This window comes from Vigna radiata, chromosome 3, assembly GCF_000741045.1.
Source record: "Vigna radiata var. radiata cultivar VC1973A chromosome 3, Vradiata_ver6, whole genome shotgun sequence".
NCBI classification, from domain to species: Eukaryota; Viridiplantae; Streptophyta; class Magnoliopsida; order Fabales; family Fabaceae; genus Vigna; species Vigna radiata.
This window is the reverse complement of record NC_028353.1, coordinates 11,487,650-11,504,905: the sequence shown is the minus strand read 5'-3', so window position 1 is coordinate 11,504,905 and position 17,256 is coordinate 11,487,650. Positions and strand designations below refer to the sequence as shown.

The following is a 17,256-nucleotide window of genomic DNA, read 5'->3' as shown; positions in this document are numbered from 1 at the left end:
TGAGACTGTAGAACCTAACTGAAAGGTGCACATAAAATAAGATAAACTGCACAGCATTAATAATAATTAATTATAGAGGGAGAATTATTGTTCCACTATCCAGACATGGCTGCTGTATAGATTGTTATGGAAAAAGTAAGAAATTTTAAAGAAAAATAAAATTAGAAATCACTAAATACTCTTTTGTTTTCTAAAACGAAACAAGAAAAATTAGTAATTACTATATACCACACATTTTCCATTAAGAAGATCATATATAAGTCAATTTTAATCACTAAATATTTTATTAAATATTTTTAGTTAATTAATTTAATACTTTTCAGAAGTAAATATTTTACTCTGATCTGATTTATTTAACCCAATCTAATCTTATTAAGTATGAATTATCACCAGATTTCCAGTTTAAACCAGATTTCCAGTTTAAAATTTGTGAGCTGATGGTTATTTTTGGAGTTTAAAGGGGTTAAATTGTCACATTTCAAATCAATAAAGCATGGCATTAGGTTATGTTTGTTTTAAAAGATTAATTTTGCGATGGAAAATGTATAGATTTGAGAGGATAGGAAGGTAAGAGTAGTGTTGATTTGTTATATTAAGAGATAGATAAATGAAAGTGGAGATATTTAAAAGAAAAATTTATCGATAATTCGATATATATAATGGATAAAAAATTGTTAATGTAATTTTATAATTTTATTTTTATGATTAAAATTAATATTAAATAAATGGTTAAATATGATTAAAATTAATATTAAATAAATGGTTAAATATGTTTTTAGTTTTTTAATTTTAAGTAAAAATTAGAATTAGTTTTTTTTTATCAATTTAGCCTTTCATTTTTAGAATTGTATGAATTTAGTTATTTTAATCAAATTTTATTAAATTTATTTGACGTTACAAATACATTTTTCAGTTAACATTAAAACCAAAATGTGTCGGTATAAGCAACTTAAATGTTATCATGAAACATATTTGAAATGTTAAATAAATTTAACAAAATTTAGTTAAAATGGCTAAATTCATGTATTTCTAAATTTGGGAGACTAAATTAGACTAAAGTTTAAAAAAGAAACTAATTCCAATTTTTACTGAAAGTTAAGGAATCAAAAACATATTTAACCATTGGTAATGGTTAGAAGATTTATATCAGTTGTTAAACACTTGATCTATAGAATGTTGTTTAAATCAAAGTGTTCAACACTCAAGGTTTTCCAAGCTCTTAGCAAATCTATTGTAATGTTCAAGAAGAATGGCTCTTTGAAGAAAAATGTGTTTGGTAATAGGAGAGTTTAATAATGATTGACTTTTGTGAGTGTTTATAAGGAAAGTGTTTGTCACTAGTACAAAAACATCGTATCGGCGAACTTTTAACGGTGAACTTGAGATCGATGTCATATCAGGAGATATTAAATTAACGTTGAATTATATAGGCCAACATTAATTGTTTGCAGAAGACGTCGGCCATGCAGAATTCAACATCTATTGAAAAAGAGGATTTGACGTCTACTGAAAGGAGGTGAGACGTGAAATTGTTGTCGAATATGTCTCAAGGCCGATGTCATCACTCTTGGTTTCCTTAGTCAATCTTAATAACTCCGTTACTCTAACTAGAATCGAGTGTCACTCACTTCTAGTTGTGCAATATTTTTCACCATAACATGAATATTGTGAAGAAATATATTTTAGAAAGTTTTTGTGTTTTTTTTTCTTTAATTTTTTTTCACCATAACTAGGAAGGTTGCTTAAAGAGCAAAGTGTTTCACTTGTGGAGAAGACTGTTCAGAAGAGTGAAGTGTTTCATTAGCTGAGGAGGCTGCTGAAAAGAGTAATGCATCCCATTAAATGCAGAGACTACTCAAAAAAAGCATTTTGTTCTATCATAGCCAAGGAGATTATTTGGAAGAGTGAACATTTTGTGCAATATTTATTCTTTATATTTGATTTACAGGTTTTCAAATTCTAAAAGTTTGGATATTTTATGCAATATTTATTCTATATATTTGATTTACTTGTTTTCAAATTCTAGAAGTTTGGATTTTGTTAAAAACCATTACATTGAGTCTCATTTTCTTTGTTAGAAATAATGTGTGAAAATCATATATGAAAAACTCTCGCAAGAAAAAAAATATGTTTTTAAGTTTGTTTATTGTGACTTTTTTCTCATTCTTGAAAATCTACTTGATAAACTTCCATATATTTTACTTCTAAAAGATAAGGATTCTTGAAAATATAATTATATTTTCAAATGTTTTGTGATTTTTAACGATTTGTGAATTTGTTTTCAAGATTGAGATTTTGTATTTTGTTAACTTATCCTTGCGTTCAAGAAGGTTGTACTTGCTATAATCATATTTTATAAAGAAATTGATGAATGTATACGTGTTGATGATGATGTACAACCATAAAAATTAAGAATTGGACAAGATTATTGAAGACTAAAATAATAGATATATCTATTCTTTTTAAAAATTTAAAAATAAAAATATACCAACATTTTAAATACAGATAAATTTTAATTTTACATCAAAATTTAAAAATTAAAAATATATTTAATCGTAATTTAAATTAGTCACGATTATATAAAGTTGATAGTTAAATTTATACAATTACTACATTTTTCAAAATATAACCGGGACATATTTATTATAGACATTTTATTTATCCGTATTTCATATCGCATATATAATTTTTCATTATTAAAAATATTTTACTTTTATTACCAAATGAATAACAAAATTAACTTTTAAAGATTTATTTCAAATTAATTATCGCCATTTTATTTAATAATTTTTTCATTATTTAAAAGAATTAATATCATCATTCACATGATTATTGAAACAATAAGGAAATAATAAAAATTTATATTTTTGACTCTACAACCTAATTAATATTTATTAAATTTTAACCAGTTTATTTTATAATTCACAAATCTACAGCTTAAATTATTTTAAAAGTTAAATTTTTCTTTCCTTTTATTTTCAAAATAAATTGCAAAAAATGTTAGTCCATAATTCCGTTAATTCTAGCCAGAATTCCAACAAAAGAAGCAATAAAAGGTGCTACATAATAAATATTTCGTAAATATATTACAAGGAAATAAAAAGGAGTTGTGATATGGCAGAAAAAAAGAAGAAATCGTATTAAGCTGGAGTTATGATTGAATATAACTCACGGGTCGGGTCGAATATCTATCCATTTCAAAGCATTTAAATCCGTTTTATCCAACAAAACTGAATCAGTGCAAAACCGACCCGGGCGGTGCGGTCAGTCCCGCATGTTGTAATCAACCCTAACTTGTAAAACAACTCCCTCAATGAAAAAGAAATTCAATTAATTTCAAAGTAACGACAAAACCGATATGCACAAAGCGGCCGCAATATTGTGGTGGCAGCTTGGAAACCCGTTACCAGTTTCCGCCATGGCGCCGCCATGGCCGAAATTTGATAACACTGGTTGACACACCAATGAACCAAGTATCAAACTTGTACATGACCAAGGAATGTTGTTTTCAGTCCATCAGAGATGTAAACCATTAGTTGGTAAACTAAATCAACTCATTGTGACTCTCCTTCTGAAAATCATTGGGATGCAATTGTACAAATCCTAAGAAATATTCTTGGGAAAGGCCATATGTATGAAGATGAGGGTAATACACAAATGGTTTAGCACATTGATGCTAACGGGGCAACCTCACCTAGTGATTGACACTCTATTTCAAGATATTGTGTTCTTGTTAGGAATACTTTAATATCTTTGAATGACAAAAAACAAAAAACTGTATCAAGATCAAGTGTAGAAGTAAAATACAAGGCAATGAATGGCTTTAGTCACCATTGAGCTGATATGGGTAAAGTAATTTCTCAAAGAACTTGAATTTTATGAAAATTCCCAAATGCACCACTTCTAAGGATTAATATGAAAGAAAGAAGATATTTATTCAAATTGACTAACCTGAAATAGTACAGCATTATCTATATATGGAGAACTGTAACTCTAAAGAAATAATTACAAAAAGATCTCTCATACATTCTAACAGCTTCTAGTAGAACATTGAATATCCTACTAACAGCACCATATATGTGACAAGTTATCAGCATTACACATTGCCTCTGATCTTGTCTTTCATGAAAGAACTAGATGTGTACCTTGTAAAATCATAAAAGAAAACTTGGAACCTAAAGATATCACCACGACATTTGTCAACTATAGTGCTAACAGACATATTCACCAAGTCTTTAAAAGGATCAAGGACCAATAAAATGTGAAGAGAGCTGAACACATTATATGCTCCAACTTGAGGTAGAGTTTTGTAAACAAAAAAATAAGGATCATATCTTTATAATTAGAAATATTAAGATCATATTGGTATTACTAGTGACATTTATTCAGGTATCATACCAAATCTCCTCTATTTATTGAATTGCTTTCATTTTCTCAATATAAATAAATCAGTTGTATTGACATAGGAACACAGGTTTGACACAAACCAAATCAATGTCAGGAAAGAAAACACAAGTCACTAGCATATGATACCAATTCAACAACCGAACGATAGATATAAATACAAATTAATCAATGAAGTGGTATTCGAAACAGAACCTGGAGCATTAGAGTTAAGCCTTGTGGTAGCTCCAAGAACACCACAAAAGTCAGTAAACTTAAATGAAGAATGAAACCCATAAGTTGGTAGCCTGGAATTCAGAACACATGTTGCATGTAAGTGCATAAGTACGGTAGTAAAGGGAGTTTGATGTTGACAAAAATGCTCAAGACAGTTGATGTTAGGAACGACAAGGTTCTTACTTTTAGCATACACAACAAACTGTCTTTTCAGTGAGTGGAGCAAGAGACTTGATATAATGACTTAATTTGCTTAAAAAAATGATAGAACAATGATAGTAAAACTGAGTCTGATTGTCAGAAAACACAACTTCAAAGTTTTTTAATAGTGCAACATGAGAAATGGAAAGTAAAACAAGTTATAATTTCAAACACAATAACATAAACATAGAAAATATCATAAATAGGCAAACAAAATAAATAAACAGGTATTTTTTCACAATAACTTGAGAAGAAAAGACAATGGTTGTGATACCTCTGGTGACGACCTAAATGAGACTACTGCTGATTGCCTATCTCTGGCAAGAGTATTTCCATCAATTCGCACAAAACTTATACCTTTCTCGCATACAAGATCCTGAATAGTTCCGAAAGATAAAATTCACATAAAAAAATAGATATAAATGTTTGTTAGACATAATAGTCATCAAATCACAAGAGGCCAACGTAAAACAAAAATTATGACAGCCAATCAAATAAATGAAGACAGCAGGAGAACATGACGCTCCAGCCACTACACATGATTACTACTAGTCAAGGTGATTCCAAAAGTACAATGTACCTCTTATTTACTTCATGAACGTAGTCCAGGAGCATGATTTATTAGGGCAATATTTGCTTTAAAAGTTCCTTCAAAGTTAAAGTTAAAAAACTATCTTTAAAATAAAGTAGAAGCTGTTTGACAATTATCATTTCTTTTGACTCCTACAAGCTGCCTCGCCCATTTTTTTCAAAACAGACTACTTTATTTTTTCTTTAATAAAAGTTGCTTAATTTTCAATAACTTTTTAGAAATGTGTTTGGCCAAACTATTCTTTTTAAGAAGAAAAGCCTAAAATAAGTTGGACCAAATCCAACCTAAAGCTGAACTATGATAGTCAGCAAAAAGCAAAAGAGAAATGCACAAAGGAAAAACATTGAGTCACTGTCATCACTCTACAATTTTATAGAACTGCTAAAGGGATTACAAGAAGCAATAGTTTCCAAACCTGTACTCCATCAAGAACTTTGTGGTAATGAGCAAAAATTATCATTTTTGAAGCATTCTCTGATCCTGCAACTATTGGATGGAGGGCAAGCCATTCACGAAAACCAGAAAGCTTTGCAATTCCAAGTTCCTGATAAGAAAGCTTGCCTGGCAACAGGTACGAGAGATGAAAGAAGAAACTTATATAACAATCTTCCGCATTACAGAAATAACATATATGCTACATACAGAAAATAAAAAAACATATAGACACACAAACACATACAGAAATAGAATTATAATTTTTATACATCAGAAATTAGCATGGCCATTTTCTTTGAAAAACAAAAAAATAATAAGCAAACAACATTTTTGACAAAACGTAGGTTGACTAGAACATGTAATTTTAATTAATTTTTAGTTCAAATGTAGGTTGGTAACCATAGATAACACAGGTAACGATTGGACTTTTTTTTAATACTCTTTTGGGTCTTATTGGATATTCTTGTGACCATCGGTACTATATGCCTTTTTGGCATCGTAAGCAAATTTTTTAAATCTCCTAGGTTTTCAACTAGAATTCTGCTATTCATGTGGTAGGCAATCAAATTTACTTTTATGAAGTACTAATTTCCAAAGCTGTATTCTTTTAATGCAATTTCATCCCAATCTTGTAAACCAATGAACTTAAAGTCTATCATGAGACACAACAGATGACACACAAATCAACATTGCACTGCAGTAGAGTTAAAGATTCCTTAACAATACCATCAGTTTCATCCAAATTTTCCAAAGCTATGTCTTGACTTTCCCTTTCAGTGGCATCAATACTTAATACCCCAATTGCAGTTTTACCAGCAACAATATTCGATCTCTTTATCAACAGTCTTATAATTTGCCACCGTTTCGGAGGTAACTGTAGCATCACATATTCCTTCAGACGCCTTATCTACAATGGACAACTTCATATAACCATGTTCTTTGCAATAAAGGAGAAAACAAAACAGACATAATTAAATAAACACCAGTATTAAGTATTCAAAATTAAAATATGGCACTCAGTAACCAAATGAAGATTTAAAATAAAAAATCACTCAATAAGCAGTAGCTAGTGAGAACTCAATAAATACTATTGTGAAGCCAAAATACAATTATTACAAAACAACAATGTTTCCTTGGTATTGTTTGATATACTTAAAAGATATAAACCTATATGTAATAACCAAATCATCCAATTAAAGCAACAATCAAACCTTATCCTACAAGGTGAGATTGGATAAACAACACGAAAACAAAATCAGATCCCATTCAGCAGAATCTAATTTAGCAGTACAAATTTCACAGCCAAACTGCTCTCATAGCTTCAAAATGCCAGGCTGGTCATTTGAAGAGCAGATGTCAAAAAAGAAGAACGCTTCTAGGAATGTAATTGATGCCAGTAATCAAAGAAAAAAAACACAGAAAAAATTGATGTACTGATCAGATGATTAATATGGGATGAGATCCCACCATAACAGTTTGCTTCAGTAACACGTTTAACTCTTCCAAGTGCACACCCTTTGAATAATCCTGGAGCATAATCCCACCATTCTGTCAATCCATAGCAGTGAATTACAACCCAAAAAGAAATATGAAAGCAAAATATATAAATTCCATCATTTTTTCCCTAATCATACGTAACTAAAGATTAAAAGGATAACAAACTTTATGTAAAAGATCGGGTATTAACAACACCTCCAAGAGGCTAAAACAGAATCTAAGAATTCTATAACCTTTGAATTAGCCCTTTTTTTTCTAATAATTTTATAACATTTTCATTCGCCAACTGCAACCATATTTAAATATATTTACCAACAAAGTTAAAGGAATAACAAAAGTAATCATCCTGAAATACATCATACAAAAGGTAATGATCTTCTGTTGTAAGAGATAACATCTTAGCAGCAAGAACATAATTATAATAATATCAAAATATCTAAATACAGATGTTCTCCGGTATAAGGGGATAAAAAATGATATATCCATGCTACTGGAAGATTTCAAGTAAAGATTTCACCAATAATCCCCACAAGAGCATTTTCCATCCTTGAAATGATGAAACCTTTTGTTATCTCTAACAATTAATTCCCTCCCAACAATCCTGGACATGATCTTGATGGCATTGTGGCAGTCACCACAGACACGAAGGTTCTTGATGATTCTAAGAGGTGTTCTTGGTGGAGTACTAATGAGGCCATAGGCAATTGCTAGACGTTCACTGTGGTAGAGCAAGGCTTGCTCCTTTGCTTCTTGATCAATGTCATGAAGAACATATCTTGTATCAGGAACATATCCCGCATCTTTCATCCCACTCAAGGCCTTCAACTTTTCATCATCCTTGTAAAGGGTAGGATTCTTATACTCAATAATTCTGTTCCTTCCATCAAGCATGCTAATTGCAGTATACTTCTTCGGAGGTGGCGTGGGGATCTTATTCACAACAGCCTTTGATGGGTCAAGACTAACCATCAACTCTTCAGCATAGTCTTCAAGATCAACGTCTCCATGAACCCGAGCATAATGCTTCAGTTTCTCCCATACGGTTACAGAGGGCTCAAATGGCAATTTAGCAATAAACTCCTCAGCTTCATTGAGATATGCAGATTGTCCCAGAACATCCAAAAGCCCCATGTAGTGCTCCACCCCAGGCTCTATTCCGTACTTGCTTTGCATTGACTCAAAATGTACGTAAGCATCCTCCACAGCCTCTGCACTGGCACAAGCTGACAACACAACAAGCAAAGTCTCTGAAGTAATCTCCAAACCCAGTTCATTCATCTGTTCAAACAACTGCAAGGCATCATCCCCATTGGTGTTATTTGCGTAACCCCGCATCATCAAGAGCCAAGAATCCATATTCCTGCTGGACATATGATCGAACACCCTACGTGCATCCGTCATGCTTTTACAATTCCCATACATTTCAATCACCTTGTTGTTGAGCATGAGATCACTCCTAAAAGAAGACTGCAGAAAGTGGTCATGGGCCTTCTTTGCATCTTCAAGGGAATTGGATTGGCCACACAAGTCAAACAGAAGATTGAAGCAACCAGCATCAGCTTTGACCCCTTTGTCCATCAACTTTATCGCTTCTTTAACATTACCCTCCTTGCACAAAAGTGCCAAATCAGTGATTGAAGGAGGTGGCGGTGGAGGAGCAGGGGAGGCTTGTCCTTGAATAGATGTTTGATTGTTGTTCAGCTGGTTACTAGGGTTTTGGAATTGGTTAGGGTTTGGGAACCCCTGAGTCTTAGGGCTCCACGGATTAGGGGTAGCAGGGTTTTGATTGTTCCATCGATTGGGGGAAGTGGATGGGCGTAAGTTAGGATTTTGAGAAGTGGGAGTTTGAAAATTAGGGCTTTGATGGGTTGGGGATTGAGGATTCCACTGATTATGGTTTTGGCCATGTTGTGGAAATGGAGGAGGCACATTATATTGACGAGGTGGATGGTTATGGTGAAGAAATTGATTGGTCTGTGGATTGAAATGTTGAGGCTGAAAGTGTGTAGGATCAGAAGGTGATTGTTGTTGGTTTTGGTGGGAAGGGAATCTTTGAGAATGGTGTGGAAGAGCAGAGGTGCATAAAAATTTAGTGATTAGGGTTTGGGTGCAGTGGTTGCCATGGATAAGGTGTGTCCGAAGCTTGAAGGAGGAAGAAATCATTGTTGTACGCACACGCTGAATCAATGGAAACTTCAGAAATCGCAGAAGCAGCTAGGGTTAGTTCGTTCGATATCACCGAGCAGACCCACGTACTTTAATTGTAGTGGTTTAACGCTTGATCGAAGCGGCACTTACCAGGCCCGGCCCGGCCCAACTATCCCAGGGCAGAAATAAGTATAAGAACGATTTCCGCGACTGAAGAGACCAGAAAATCAGTGACTGAGAAAACTGCCACAGTAATTGAAAATCTTTGAAAATGTGGAGCTATGAACTAAACAGAGATGAGAAGAAGAAGAGGAACCCAGAAGAGAAAAATGTAAAAGAAGAAGAGGGGGTACAGAAAGAGCAAACTTTGGAAATGGTGGGTTTCAAGCTTCTTTCGCCATTGATGAGTTTCAGCTGTGAGGATCAATAATGGCAGAAAAAGGTGCTTTCTTTTCTTTGGTTTTAGAGGGAGAACTATTGTTCCACTATACTGACATGGCAGCTGCATAGATTGTTATGGAAAAAGTAAGAAATTTTAAAGAAAAAAAAATTAGAAATGAATAGGTTAAATTGTCACATTTCAAATCAATCATGCCACTAGGTTATGTTTGTTTTAAAAGATAATTTTACGATGGAAAATGAATAGATTTGAGAGAATAGAAGGCGACAGCAGGGTTAATTATTTTTTATTATTTTAAGAGATAGATAAATGAAAGTGGAGATATTTAAAAGGAAAATTTATTGATAATTCCATAGATATAATAGATAAAAAATTGGTAATGTAATTTTATAATTTTAGTTTTATGATTAAAATTAGGTTAAATAGATTTGGTGGTCCTTGTTGGTTTTCTTTAAGTAGGTTTTGGTATTTTCAAAATGATCTATTTAATTCTTGATTTTGACAAATTAGAGCAATTAAGTCCATTCGGTTAACTTCTCTGAACGGCGTTAAAAATCGTGATTACGGGCAAGGGAGGTGTCATTTTCCTAAACACGTGGCACATAACCATTTAATGACGTGGACTTAAAGTATTTGTTTAGGATTAAAATTGAAAAAGCACGTGCTTTAAAGAATTGGAGAAATTAGTTATTTTTTTGGTTTAATACCTATTTTGGTCCCTCCTTTGGAAAGGTTTGTTCAAAGTGGTCTCTCCTTTTTTTTCAAAAGTTCACTTTAGTCTTACCTTTCGCAAAAACTGTTCAAGTTGGTCCTTTTTGGTAACGACGTTAAGTTCACTAATGGTAGAGTTGTCAGGTGTGTAATGTTTAATGATGTGACATTGTAAGTTGTTTTAAAAAATAATTAATAATGACGTGTAAATGAATATAGTTAGGGTAAAATAAAAAAATGAATTAATGGTAATTAGGGTCACAAGATTGAGATTCAATTTGGGGTAATTCGAATTCGAACCAATTTTACAATTGGGGTTGAAATTGGGGTCAGTTTAGGGTTCGCCAGCATGATTGAAATTGGGGTCAAAAGATTGAAATTGTGTGTGTGGTTTGTCAAAGTTCGTGGTTCGTCAAGGTTCGTGGTTCGTCAAGGAGGTTGTTTCGTTCCTTCGTCGTCAAGTTAGTGTTCGTAGTTGCTTTGTGATCACGTTGGGTGTGTTTGTTTTGTAATGGGTCGAATTTTGTGTTTGTTTTGTATGGGTGTTGATTTTATTTGTCGTTTTCTTTGTCGGTTTGTTGGTTGAAATTGGTGTCGTGTTGGGTGTTGAAATTGATCCCCTGTCTGTGTTGAAATTGATCCCCTGTTTGGTGTTAAATTGGTCCCATTTAATTTATGAAAGTGGTCCCCTTTCCATGTGCAAGGTAGGGTTTGGGATGTGCGAGGATAGGTTTAAGGTCGTGGTCCACCACGGTGGGCCCTTGATAAAGGACGTGTGTCCCTTTAAGTATATAGGTGGACATATATCTTCTTGGGACATTGGCCCCGACACATGGAGTTATTTTGGAGTGGTTGCTACAATTAAAGAAATGGGTTACATGGAAGTACAAGAGTTAGTTTATAGTATTGACAATATTTTACATGGCCTGTATGACGATAGGGGAGCTATGAATATGATGCAAATAGCTAAATGTTTGGGGAAAGTGGATTTATTTGTTGTGCATAAAGTCAGCGAACCAGACTTCGTGGAAAATGAGAATGAGAATGAAATTCTTTACCTTTGCCAAGGGCCTGCAGAGAGTGGTGAGGGTAGTGGGTTTGAGGCTGCTGCAGAGGAAAATGAGGAGGTTGAGAAACAGTGCGTGGTGGACGAAGTTGGTGATAAGTTGGACACACATGATGAAGTGGAGGTAGTGGAGGTGGAGGTGGAGGCAGTTGAGGAAGTTGAGGTGGAGGAAGTGGAGGTGGAGGAAGTAGGTGCAGTGGTGGCAGAGGAAGTGGAGGAAGTTGGTGCAGTGGAGGCGGAGGAAGTAGGTGCAGTGGTGGCGGAGGAAGTGGAGGAAGTTGAAGTGGAGTCTTTGGATGAAATACAAAATAGTAGTGAGGAAGAAGTGGAAGTGGATGAAGTACAAAATAGTAGTNAGGAAGAAGTGGAAGTGGATGAAGTGCAAGTGCAAAACAATAGTGAGGATAGTGATGAAGATTACATGGTTGAAGATATTGGAAGGGGGTTGTCTGATGATGATTCTGAGGCAATGGTAGATTACAAATGGGAAGTTGGTACTATTTTTAATGATAAGGAGGATTTTAAGGAAGCAATTAGAAACTATGCTATTCATACTGGGAGGGATCTTAAGTTTGTAAAGAATGATAAGCGTAGGGTTCGGGTGAGATGCATGGGTGCGCAAAAAAAGTGCCCATGGGTAGCTTACTTAGGATATTTGCCATCAAGAAAGATTTGGCAGTTAAGGAAGATTCTTGATACCCATGCTTGCAGCAAACAACTAAACATTAAAATGATGAATAGTAAGTGGTTGAGTCATGAAGTAGATAAGGTGTTGCATGATAATCCAACTATAAAGGTTCAAGATATACGTAATAAAGCACTAAGGAAATGGAACACCAAGGTATCAATTTCCAAAGCAAGAAGGTCCAAGTTAATGGCAACAAATGAACGTGAAGGAGATTTTAAAGAGCAATTTAGAAGGATTCATGCTACGGACATGAGGTGTTGAGAAGTAACCCGGGGTCAATTGTTACGATTAAAGTGAACAGTGATAATGGTGATGCCGTCTTTGAAAGAATTTACGTATGTCTGAACGCATGTAAGAAGAGTTTTGTAAGTTGCAGGCCCATCATTTTTTTAGATGGCCGTTTTTTGAAAGGTCTATATCAGGGCAAGTTGCTTACAGCAGTTGGTAGGGATCCAAATGACCAAATGCTTCCCATAGCATATGCAGTAGTTGAAGTTGAAAATAAAGATAATTGAAGTTGGTTTTTGCAATTATTGATTGAAGACCTTGGTGGTGATGAAATATGTCGAGCATGCACGTGGATGTCTAACCAACAAAAGGTACATGCACTACTTACAATATTTTCTTCTTTTCACTTTATGCTTTATGTATATTTGATTAAAATATTGGTGTTGTCAGGGGTTGGTACATGTTATTGAAGAGCTTTTGCCTAAGGCAGAGCAAAGATTCTGCATCAGGCACCTTTATGCTAACTTCAGGAAGCAGTTTAGTGGTCAAATATTGAAGAACTTGATGTGGAGTGCTGCAACAAGCACGCACCCCCAGTCTTGGGAGAGAGAGATGTTGAATATGAGAGCAGTGAATGAGGAAGCTTATAAATACCTCATAGGTATTCCCCCAAGGTACGTATATAAATACCTCATAGTTGTCACATGCACATGTCAATAGGTCATGTATGATGACCTAGTTTCTTCCTTCTTCTGCTTCAGGTTTTGGTCAAGATCTAGATTCACAGCTCAAGCAAGTTGTGATAGTCTAGATAACAACATCAGTGAATGTTTCAACAGTGTCCTTATTCATGCTAGAGGAAAACCAATAATCACATTGCTGGAAGATATTAGACTGTATTTGATGAAAAGGTGGGCCACGAACAGAATGAAGGTCGCATCTATGGATTTCAATGTGTGTCCAAAGATCAAGAAGAGGCTAACAAAGGAATGTCAATTGTCTAGATATTGGATCCCAAGGTAATATTGTTCTTCTGTCTTATCTATGTTTATCTCCAAATTTTGAACATAGCTATTTATGTTTATTTTTTTCAGCTGGTCCGCAAGAAGGATTTTTGAGGTTAGGCATGTTTCAGCTGTTGGGAACAAGTTCACAGTGGACTTGGATACTCATGAATGTAGCTGCAGGAAATGGATGATCAGTGGCATCCCATGTTGCCATGCAGTAGCAGCGATGCACTACATAAATTTAGACCCAGACACTTTTATACCAACTTGGTTCATGAAATCCACATACGAAGAGACATGCATCCATCATTTATCCTATGAATGGCCACCTCCTATGGGAAAATACAAGCTTTCCTTATGTACTGTCACCGGTTAAGAGGAAGATGCCTGGGAAGCCAAAGAAGAAAAGAAGATTGGAGCCATGGGAGCTAACAAAGGATGGGACCCAGATGAGTGTTGGTGGCCATAGAAAGAAATGTAGCATCTGTCGTCAATTGGGGCACAACAAAAAAGTATGCCCGTTACGTCCACCCATCATAGAACCAACAGAAACAGCAGAAGCATCACAAGCACAAAGTATACAAGAACCAACAAGTGACCAATCTCCTCAGCCAACACTACCAACACAAGATTTGATCACAGAACCAACTCCACCAATAGCAAGAAAAAAGTTAACTATTAGAATAAAAGTTGCATAGATTGATATTGTGTACGACAGTACCTTAGAGATGTTATCTTTGATATTTGAATTTAGACTTGTTATTTATGTATGACAATACTGATTTTGTGTTTTTATGTTGTTTGGATGTACTGATATTATGTATGACAGTACTGATTTTGATATTTTGTGTCTTTAGGTTTCCTTACCATGTACTGGTATTATGTTGTACTAAGGGACCGTTTTGCACAATTTTTTACTAAAAGGGGGACCAAAACGAACATTTTTAACCCAAAGTGAGGACCACAATACACAATTTTAAACCAAACTGAGGACTACTACGAATTTTATTGTACTAACCCAGATGGTTCACTGATATTACAACACCAACTCATAATACACAAACACAACATTGATTGCAGATTGCCCACCTAACATCAACCTAAAGGCAGTCAAAATATTACAACATCAACTCAAAATACATGAACACAACATACATTGCACATTGGTCACCTAACATCAACCTAAACACAGCCCCAATATGATGATGTTAAGCACAATAAGAACAACCACAACTCCAACTAAGAACTTCATCTTTCTCTGCAACTCTTTCACAATACTTTCGATATCAGTGGTCCTCTTGTTGCTTTGCCTCACATTTGTACCATCTCTATCATCAGCGTTCTCTTCACCACACCACTTGAAAAAGTTACATGACATCCCACTTGTAAATGCACCCTATTATTCACAAAAAAACACAAAAAACTGTCAACATAGGAAATCAATTTAACATAAAAGTCACTATGGTATTCAAAAAAACCTTATAATGACGACATGCCCAAAATTGCCTCCCAGCATTCTTTGCAGTTTTCGCAACTTTCAGTACAGCAAAATCACCACAGTGGCAAATAGGGGTTATCCCAACACCCCTCGAAACAGCACCCTGTGATGAATGCGAAGCTCCTTTGCCCGTTGTCTTCGAACAAGAACAACCACTTTGTGAAGAAGCCATTCCAAACCCTAACCCTAACCTTTTAACTTTCGAAAACTCTGGAGCAAATAACCACAAACCCTAACCATTGCTTTTAAACTTGGGAACAATAACCATCAATCAGTACTGTAACAGGATGATGTACTTAATTACACACCAAAAATTACCCCTAATTCCTTTTTTAATCCAACCCTAATTATATTAATTTACACCTCACAATTATATTTTTTTTTGTAAAACAACTTACAATGCCACATCATCAAACATTACACACTTGGCAGCTCTGCCGTTAGTGAACTTAACGCTGTTACAAAAAAGGACCAACTTGAACAGTTTTTGCGAAAGCTAGGACTAAAGTGAACTTTTGAAAAAAAAGAGGGACCACTTTGAACAAACCCTCCCAAAGGAGGGACCAAAATAGGTATTAAACCTTTTTTTTCTTCTTTTAATAAAAGTAAAAGGAAGTCGATCTAGTCCAAGGATGCAGAACTTAGGGATTCAATTTCCCCTACCCATTCTAACATTCTCAGCAAACCCATCATTCTTCAACTCTCGCTAATCGACCCCAACCCCAAATCCTTTGGCACAGCAATCCCGACTCCTCTTCTCTGCCACCCCTTATCCCCATCCTCCACCCTCACCGAACTCTCCTCATGCTTGAAGGGCACTAGCACCGGCAACGACCGGAAAAACTACTGAACCAAGCCATTCAAGCTGGCCCCAAAGTCCGCCCCAGCTTGCCCGATTATGTTCTCAATGTCAAAAATCGCTGACACGCCATTGATCTCGTACTCCTGAGTCGCCAAAGCGAAATCCCTCTTCCCGAAGCTCTGCGTTGGAAACTCTAGATGAAAGAGCATCGGTTGCGCGACGATGGTGCGAAGGCGCGTTGGCTGTTTTATTTCGTCTCCTTCTCTCCGGTCTAGGTCGCGTCGCAAGAAGGGAGACCGTGGTGATTTCAGTGTTTGGGACTTCTGTTCTGTGTTTTTTTTTTTTTTTTTCTGTTAGGGTTGAATTAGGATTTTGGTTTGTGAAATTTTGGCTTCCTTTCTGAATTCAAATTTGGACTGGAATTCTTATTCTTTTTTGCAGATCGACAGCGGGGTTTCGCATTCAATTTGAGGCTTTAGGGATTGTTCTGATGATCGTGATTAGGGGTGGGTTTACCTCTTTTCCGTTTCTTGAATTTGATTTCGCGATTCTGGGTTCGGTGGTGGCTATTGTTAGATGCACGGGTGGCGCTAATGGAAGGCCGAAGGATGCCGCCATAGGGTGGCGGCGGGCATTGACAGTTTCACAGTTCCATTCTGACTGAGGATTCCTTGGTTTGGGTTGGGCAGACAATTTTGGTTGGACTGAAAAATTTGGGTTGAATTAACTAATTGGATTAACCTTTACTTAAACTTAAAGCACATGTTTTTAATTTTAATTTTAAACAAATAACTTAAGTCCACGTCATTAAATGGTTATGTGCCACGTGTTTTAGAAAATGACGCCTCCCCTGCCAGTAAATATGATTTTTAATGCCGTTCAGAGAAGTTAACGGAATGGACTTAATTGCTCTAATTTTTCAAAATCAGGGACCAAATTGATCATTTTGAAAATACAGGGACCTACATGAAGAAAACCAGCAAAAATAAGGACCACAGAATCTATTTAACCTTAAAATTAATATTAAATAAAAGGTTAATTCTTGCTAGAATTCCAACAAAAGAAGCAATAAATGGTGTTACATAATAAATATTTGGTAAATATAGTACAAGGAAATAAAAAGGAGTTGTGATATGGTAGAAAAAAAAAGAAATCGTATTAAGCCAGAGTTATGATTGAATATTACTCACGTGTGAAGGGTAGAATACGCGAATATGTTTGTCAAAATCCATGGTTAAATAGACTCGGTGGTTCCTATTTTTGCTGGTTTTCTTCAAGTAGGTCCCTGTATTTTCAAAATGATCAATTTAATCCGTGATTTTAAAAAATTAAAGTAAGTCCATTCTGTTAACTTCTCTAGATG

At 35.0% G+C, this 17,256-nt stretch overlaps 5 protein-coding genes across 7 annotated transcripts; 2 read left to right on the top strand and 3 right to left on the bottom strand.

The window, feature by feature from the left end:
* Nucleotides 1–3,052: 3,052 nt before the first annotated feature.
* Nucleotides 3,053–7,492, bottom strand: LOC106757842 (SWI/SNF-related matrix-associated actin-dependent regulator of chromatin subfamily A-like protein 1). 3 transcript variants are annotated; one of them, XR_002667407.1, is made up of 6 exons: nt 7,316–7,492; nt 6,575–6,755; nt 5,829–5,974; nt 5,096–5,197; nt 4,600–4,691; nt 3,053–4,145 (listed from the first exon to the last, which is right to left on the bottom strand). XR_002667407.1 is itself a non-coding variant. In XM_014640673.2 (5 exons), the coding sequence occupies exons 1-5, from the start codon at nt 7,382–7,384 to the stop codon at nt 4,659–4,661; spliced, it is 531 nt and encodes a 176-aa protein (XP_014496159.2). In that variant the 5' UTR covers nt 7,385–7,492; the 3' UTR covers nt 3,053–4,658. The 3 variants fall into 3 exon arrangements, 2 of the variants coding, with proteins under 2 accessions (XP_014496159.2, XP_022635170.1); XM_014640673.2 differs by having other exon boundaries at nt 3,053–4,691; XM_022779449.1 differs by having other exon boundaries at nt 3,053–5,197.
* A 207-nt stretch (nt 7,493–7,699) lies between these two features.
* Nucleotides 7,700–10,057, bottom strand: LOC111240482 (pentatricopeptide repeat-containing protein At2g15690, mitochondrial-like). Its single transcript, XM_022779448.1, has one exon. It carries the CDS (start codon nt 9,506–9,508, stop codon nt 7,859–7,861), a length of 1,650 nt encoding a protein of 549 aa, XP_022635169.1. The 5' UTR covers nt 9,509–10,057; the 3' UTR covers nt 7,700–7,858.
* A 1,476-nt stretch (nt 10,058–11,533) lies between these two features.
* Nucleotides 11,534–13,251, top strand: LOC111241388 (probable inactive protein kinase DDB_G0270444). Its single transcript, XM_022779005.1, has 2 exons — nt 11,534–12,957; nt 13,037–13,251. The coding sequence occupies exon 1, from the start codon at nt 11,552–11,554 to the stop codon at nt 12,617–12,619; it is 1,068 nt and encodes a 355-aa protein (XP_022634726.1). The 5' UTR covers nt 11,534–11,551; the 3' UTR covers nt 12,620–12,957; nt 13,037–13,251.
* Nucleotides 12,665–14,229, top strand: LOC111241397. Its single transcript, XM_022779038.1, has 5 exons — nt 12,665–12,697; nt 12,781–12,843; nt 13,037–13,260; nt 13,348–13,605; nt 13,681–14,229. The coding sequence occupies exons 1-5, from the start codon at nt 12,665–12,667 to the stop codon at nt 13,967–13,969; spliced, it is 867 nt and encodes a 288-aa protein (XP_022634759.1). The 3' UTR covers nt 13,970–14,229.
* Nucleotides 14,230–14,538: 309 nt separating this feature from the next.
* LOC111241387 lies at nt 14,539–15,363 on the bottom strand. The gene is made up of 2 exons (XM_022779004.1): nt 15,072–15,363; nt 14,539–14,989 (listed from the first exon to the last, which is right to left on the bottom strand). Exons 1-2 carry the CDS (start codon nt 15,261–15,263, stop codon nt 14,771–14,773), a joined length of 411 nt encoding a protein of 136 aa, XP_022634725.1. The 5' UTR covers nt 15,264–15,363; the 3' UTR covers nt 14,539–14,770.
* Between the last annotated feature and the right edge of the window lie 1,893 nt (nt 15,364–17,256).

Coding starts and splice junctions, on each gene's coding strand:
- LOC111241387 (XM_022779004.1), bottom strand. CDS start 15,263: ATGGCTTCTTCACAAAGTGGTTGTTCTTGTTCGAAGACAACGGGCAAA. Junction 14,990..15,071: donor GGGCATGTCGTCATTATAAG/GTTTTTTTGAAT, acceptor TGTGAATAATAG/GGTGCATTTACAAGTGGGAT.
- LOC111241397 (XM_022779038.1), top strand. CDS start 12,665: ATGGTGATGCCGTCTTTGAAAGAATTTACGTAT. Junction 12,844..13,036: donor TGCTTCCCATAGCATATGCA/GTAGTTGAAGTT, acceptor TGGTGTTGTCAG/GGGTTGGTACATGTTATTGA. Junction 13,261..13,347: donor CTCATAGGTATTCCCCCAAG/GTACGTATATAA, acceptor CTTCTGCTTCAG/GTTTTGGTCAAGATCTAGAT.
- LOC111240482 (XM_022779448.1), bottom strand. CDS start 9,508: ATGATTTCTTCCTCCTTCAAGCTTCGGACACACCTTATCCATGGCAAC.
- LOC106757842 (XM_022779449.1), bottom strand. CDS start 7,384: ATGCTCCAGGATTATTCAAAGGGTGTGCACTTGGAAGAGTTAAACGTG. Junction 6,756..7,315: donor TACTGAAGCAAACTGTTATG/GTGGGATCTCAT, acceptor TGTCCATTGTAG/ATAAGGCGTCTGAAGGAATA. Junction 5,975..6,574: donor AAATTTGGATGAAACTGATG/GTATTGTTAAGG, acceptor ACCTGTTGCCAG/GCAAGCTTTCTTATCAGGAA.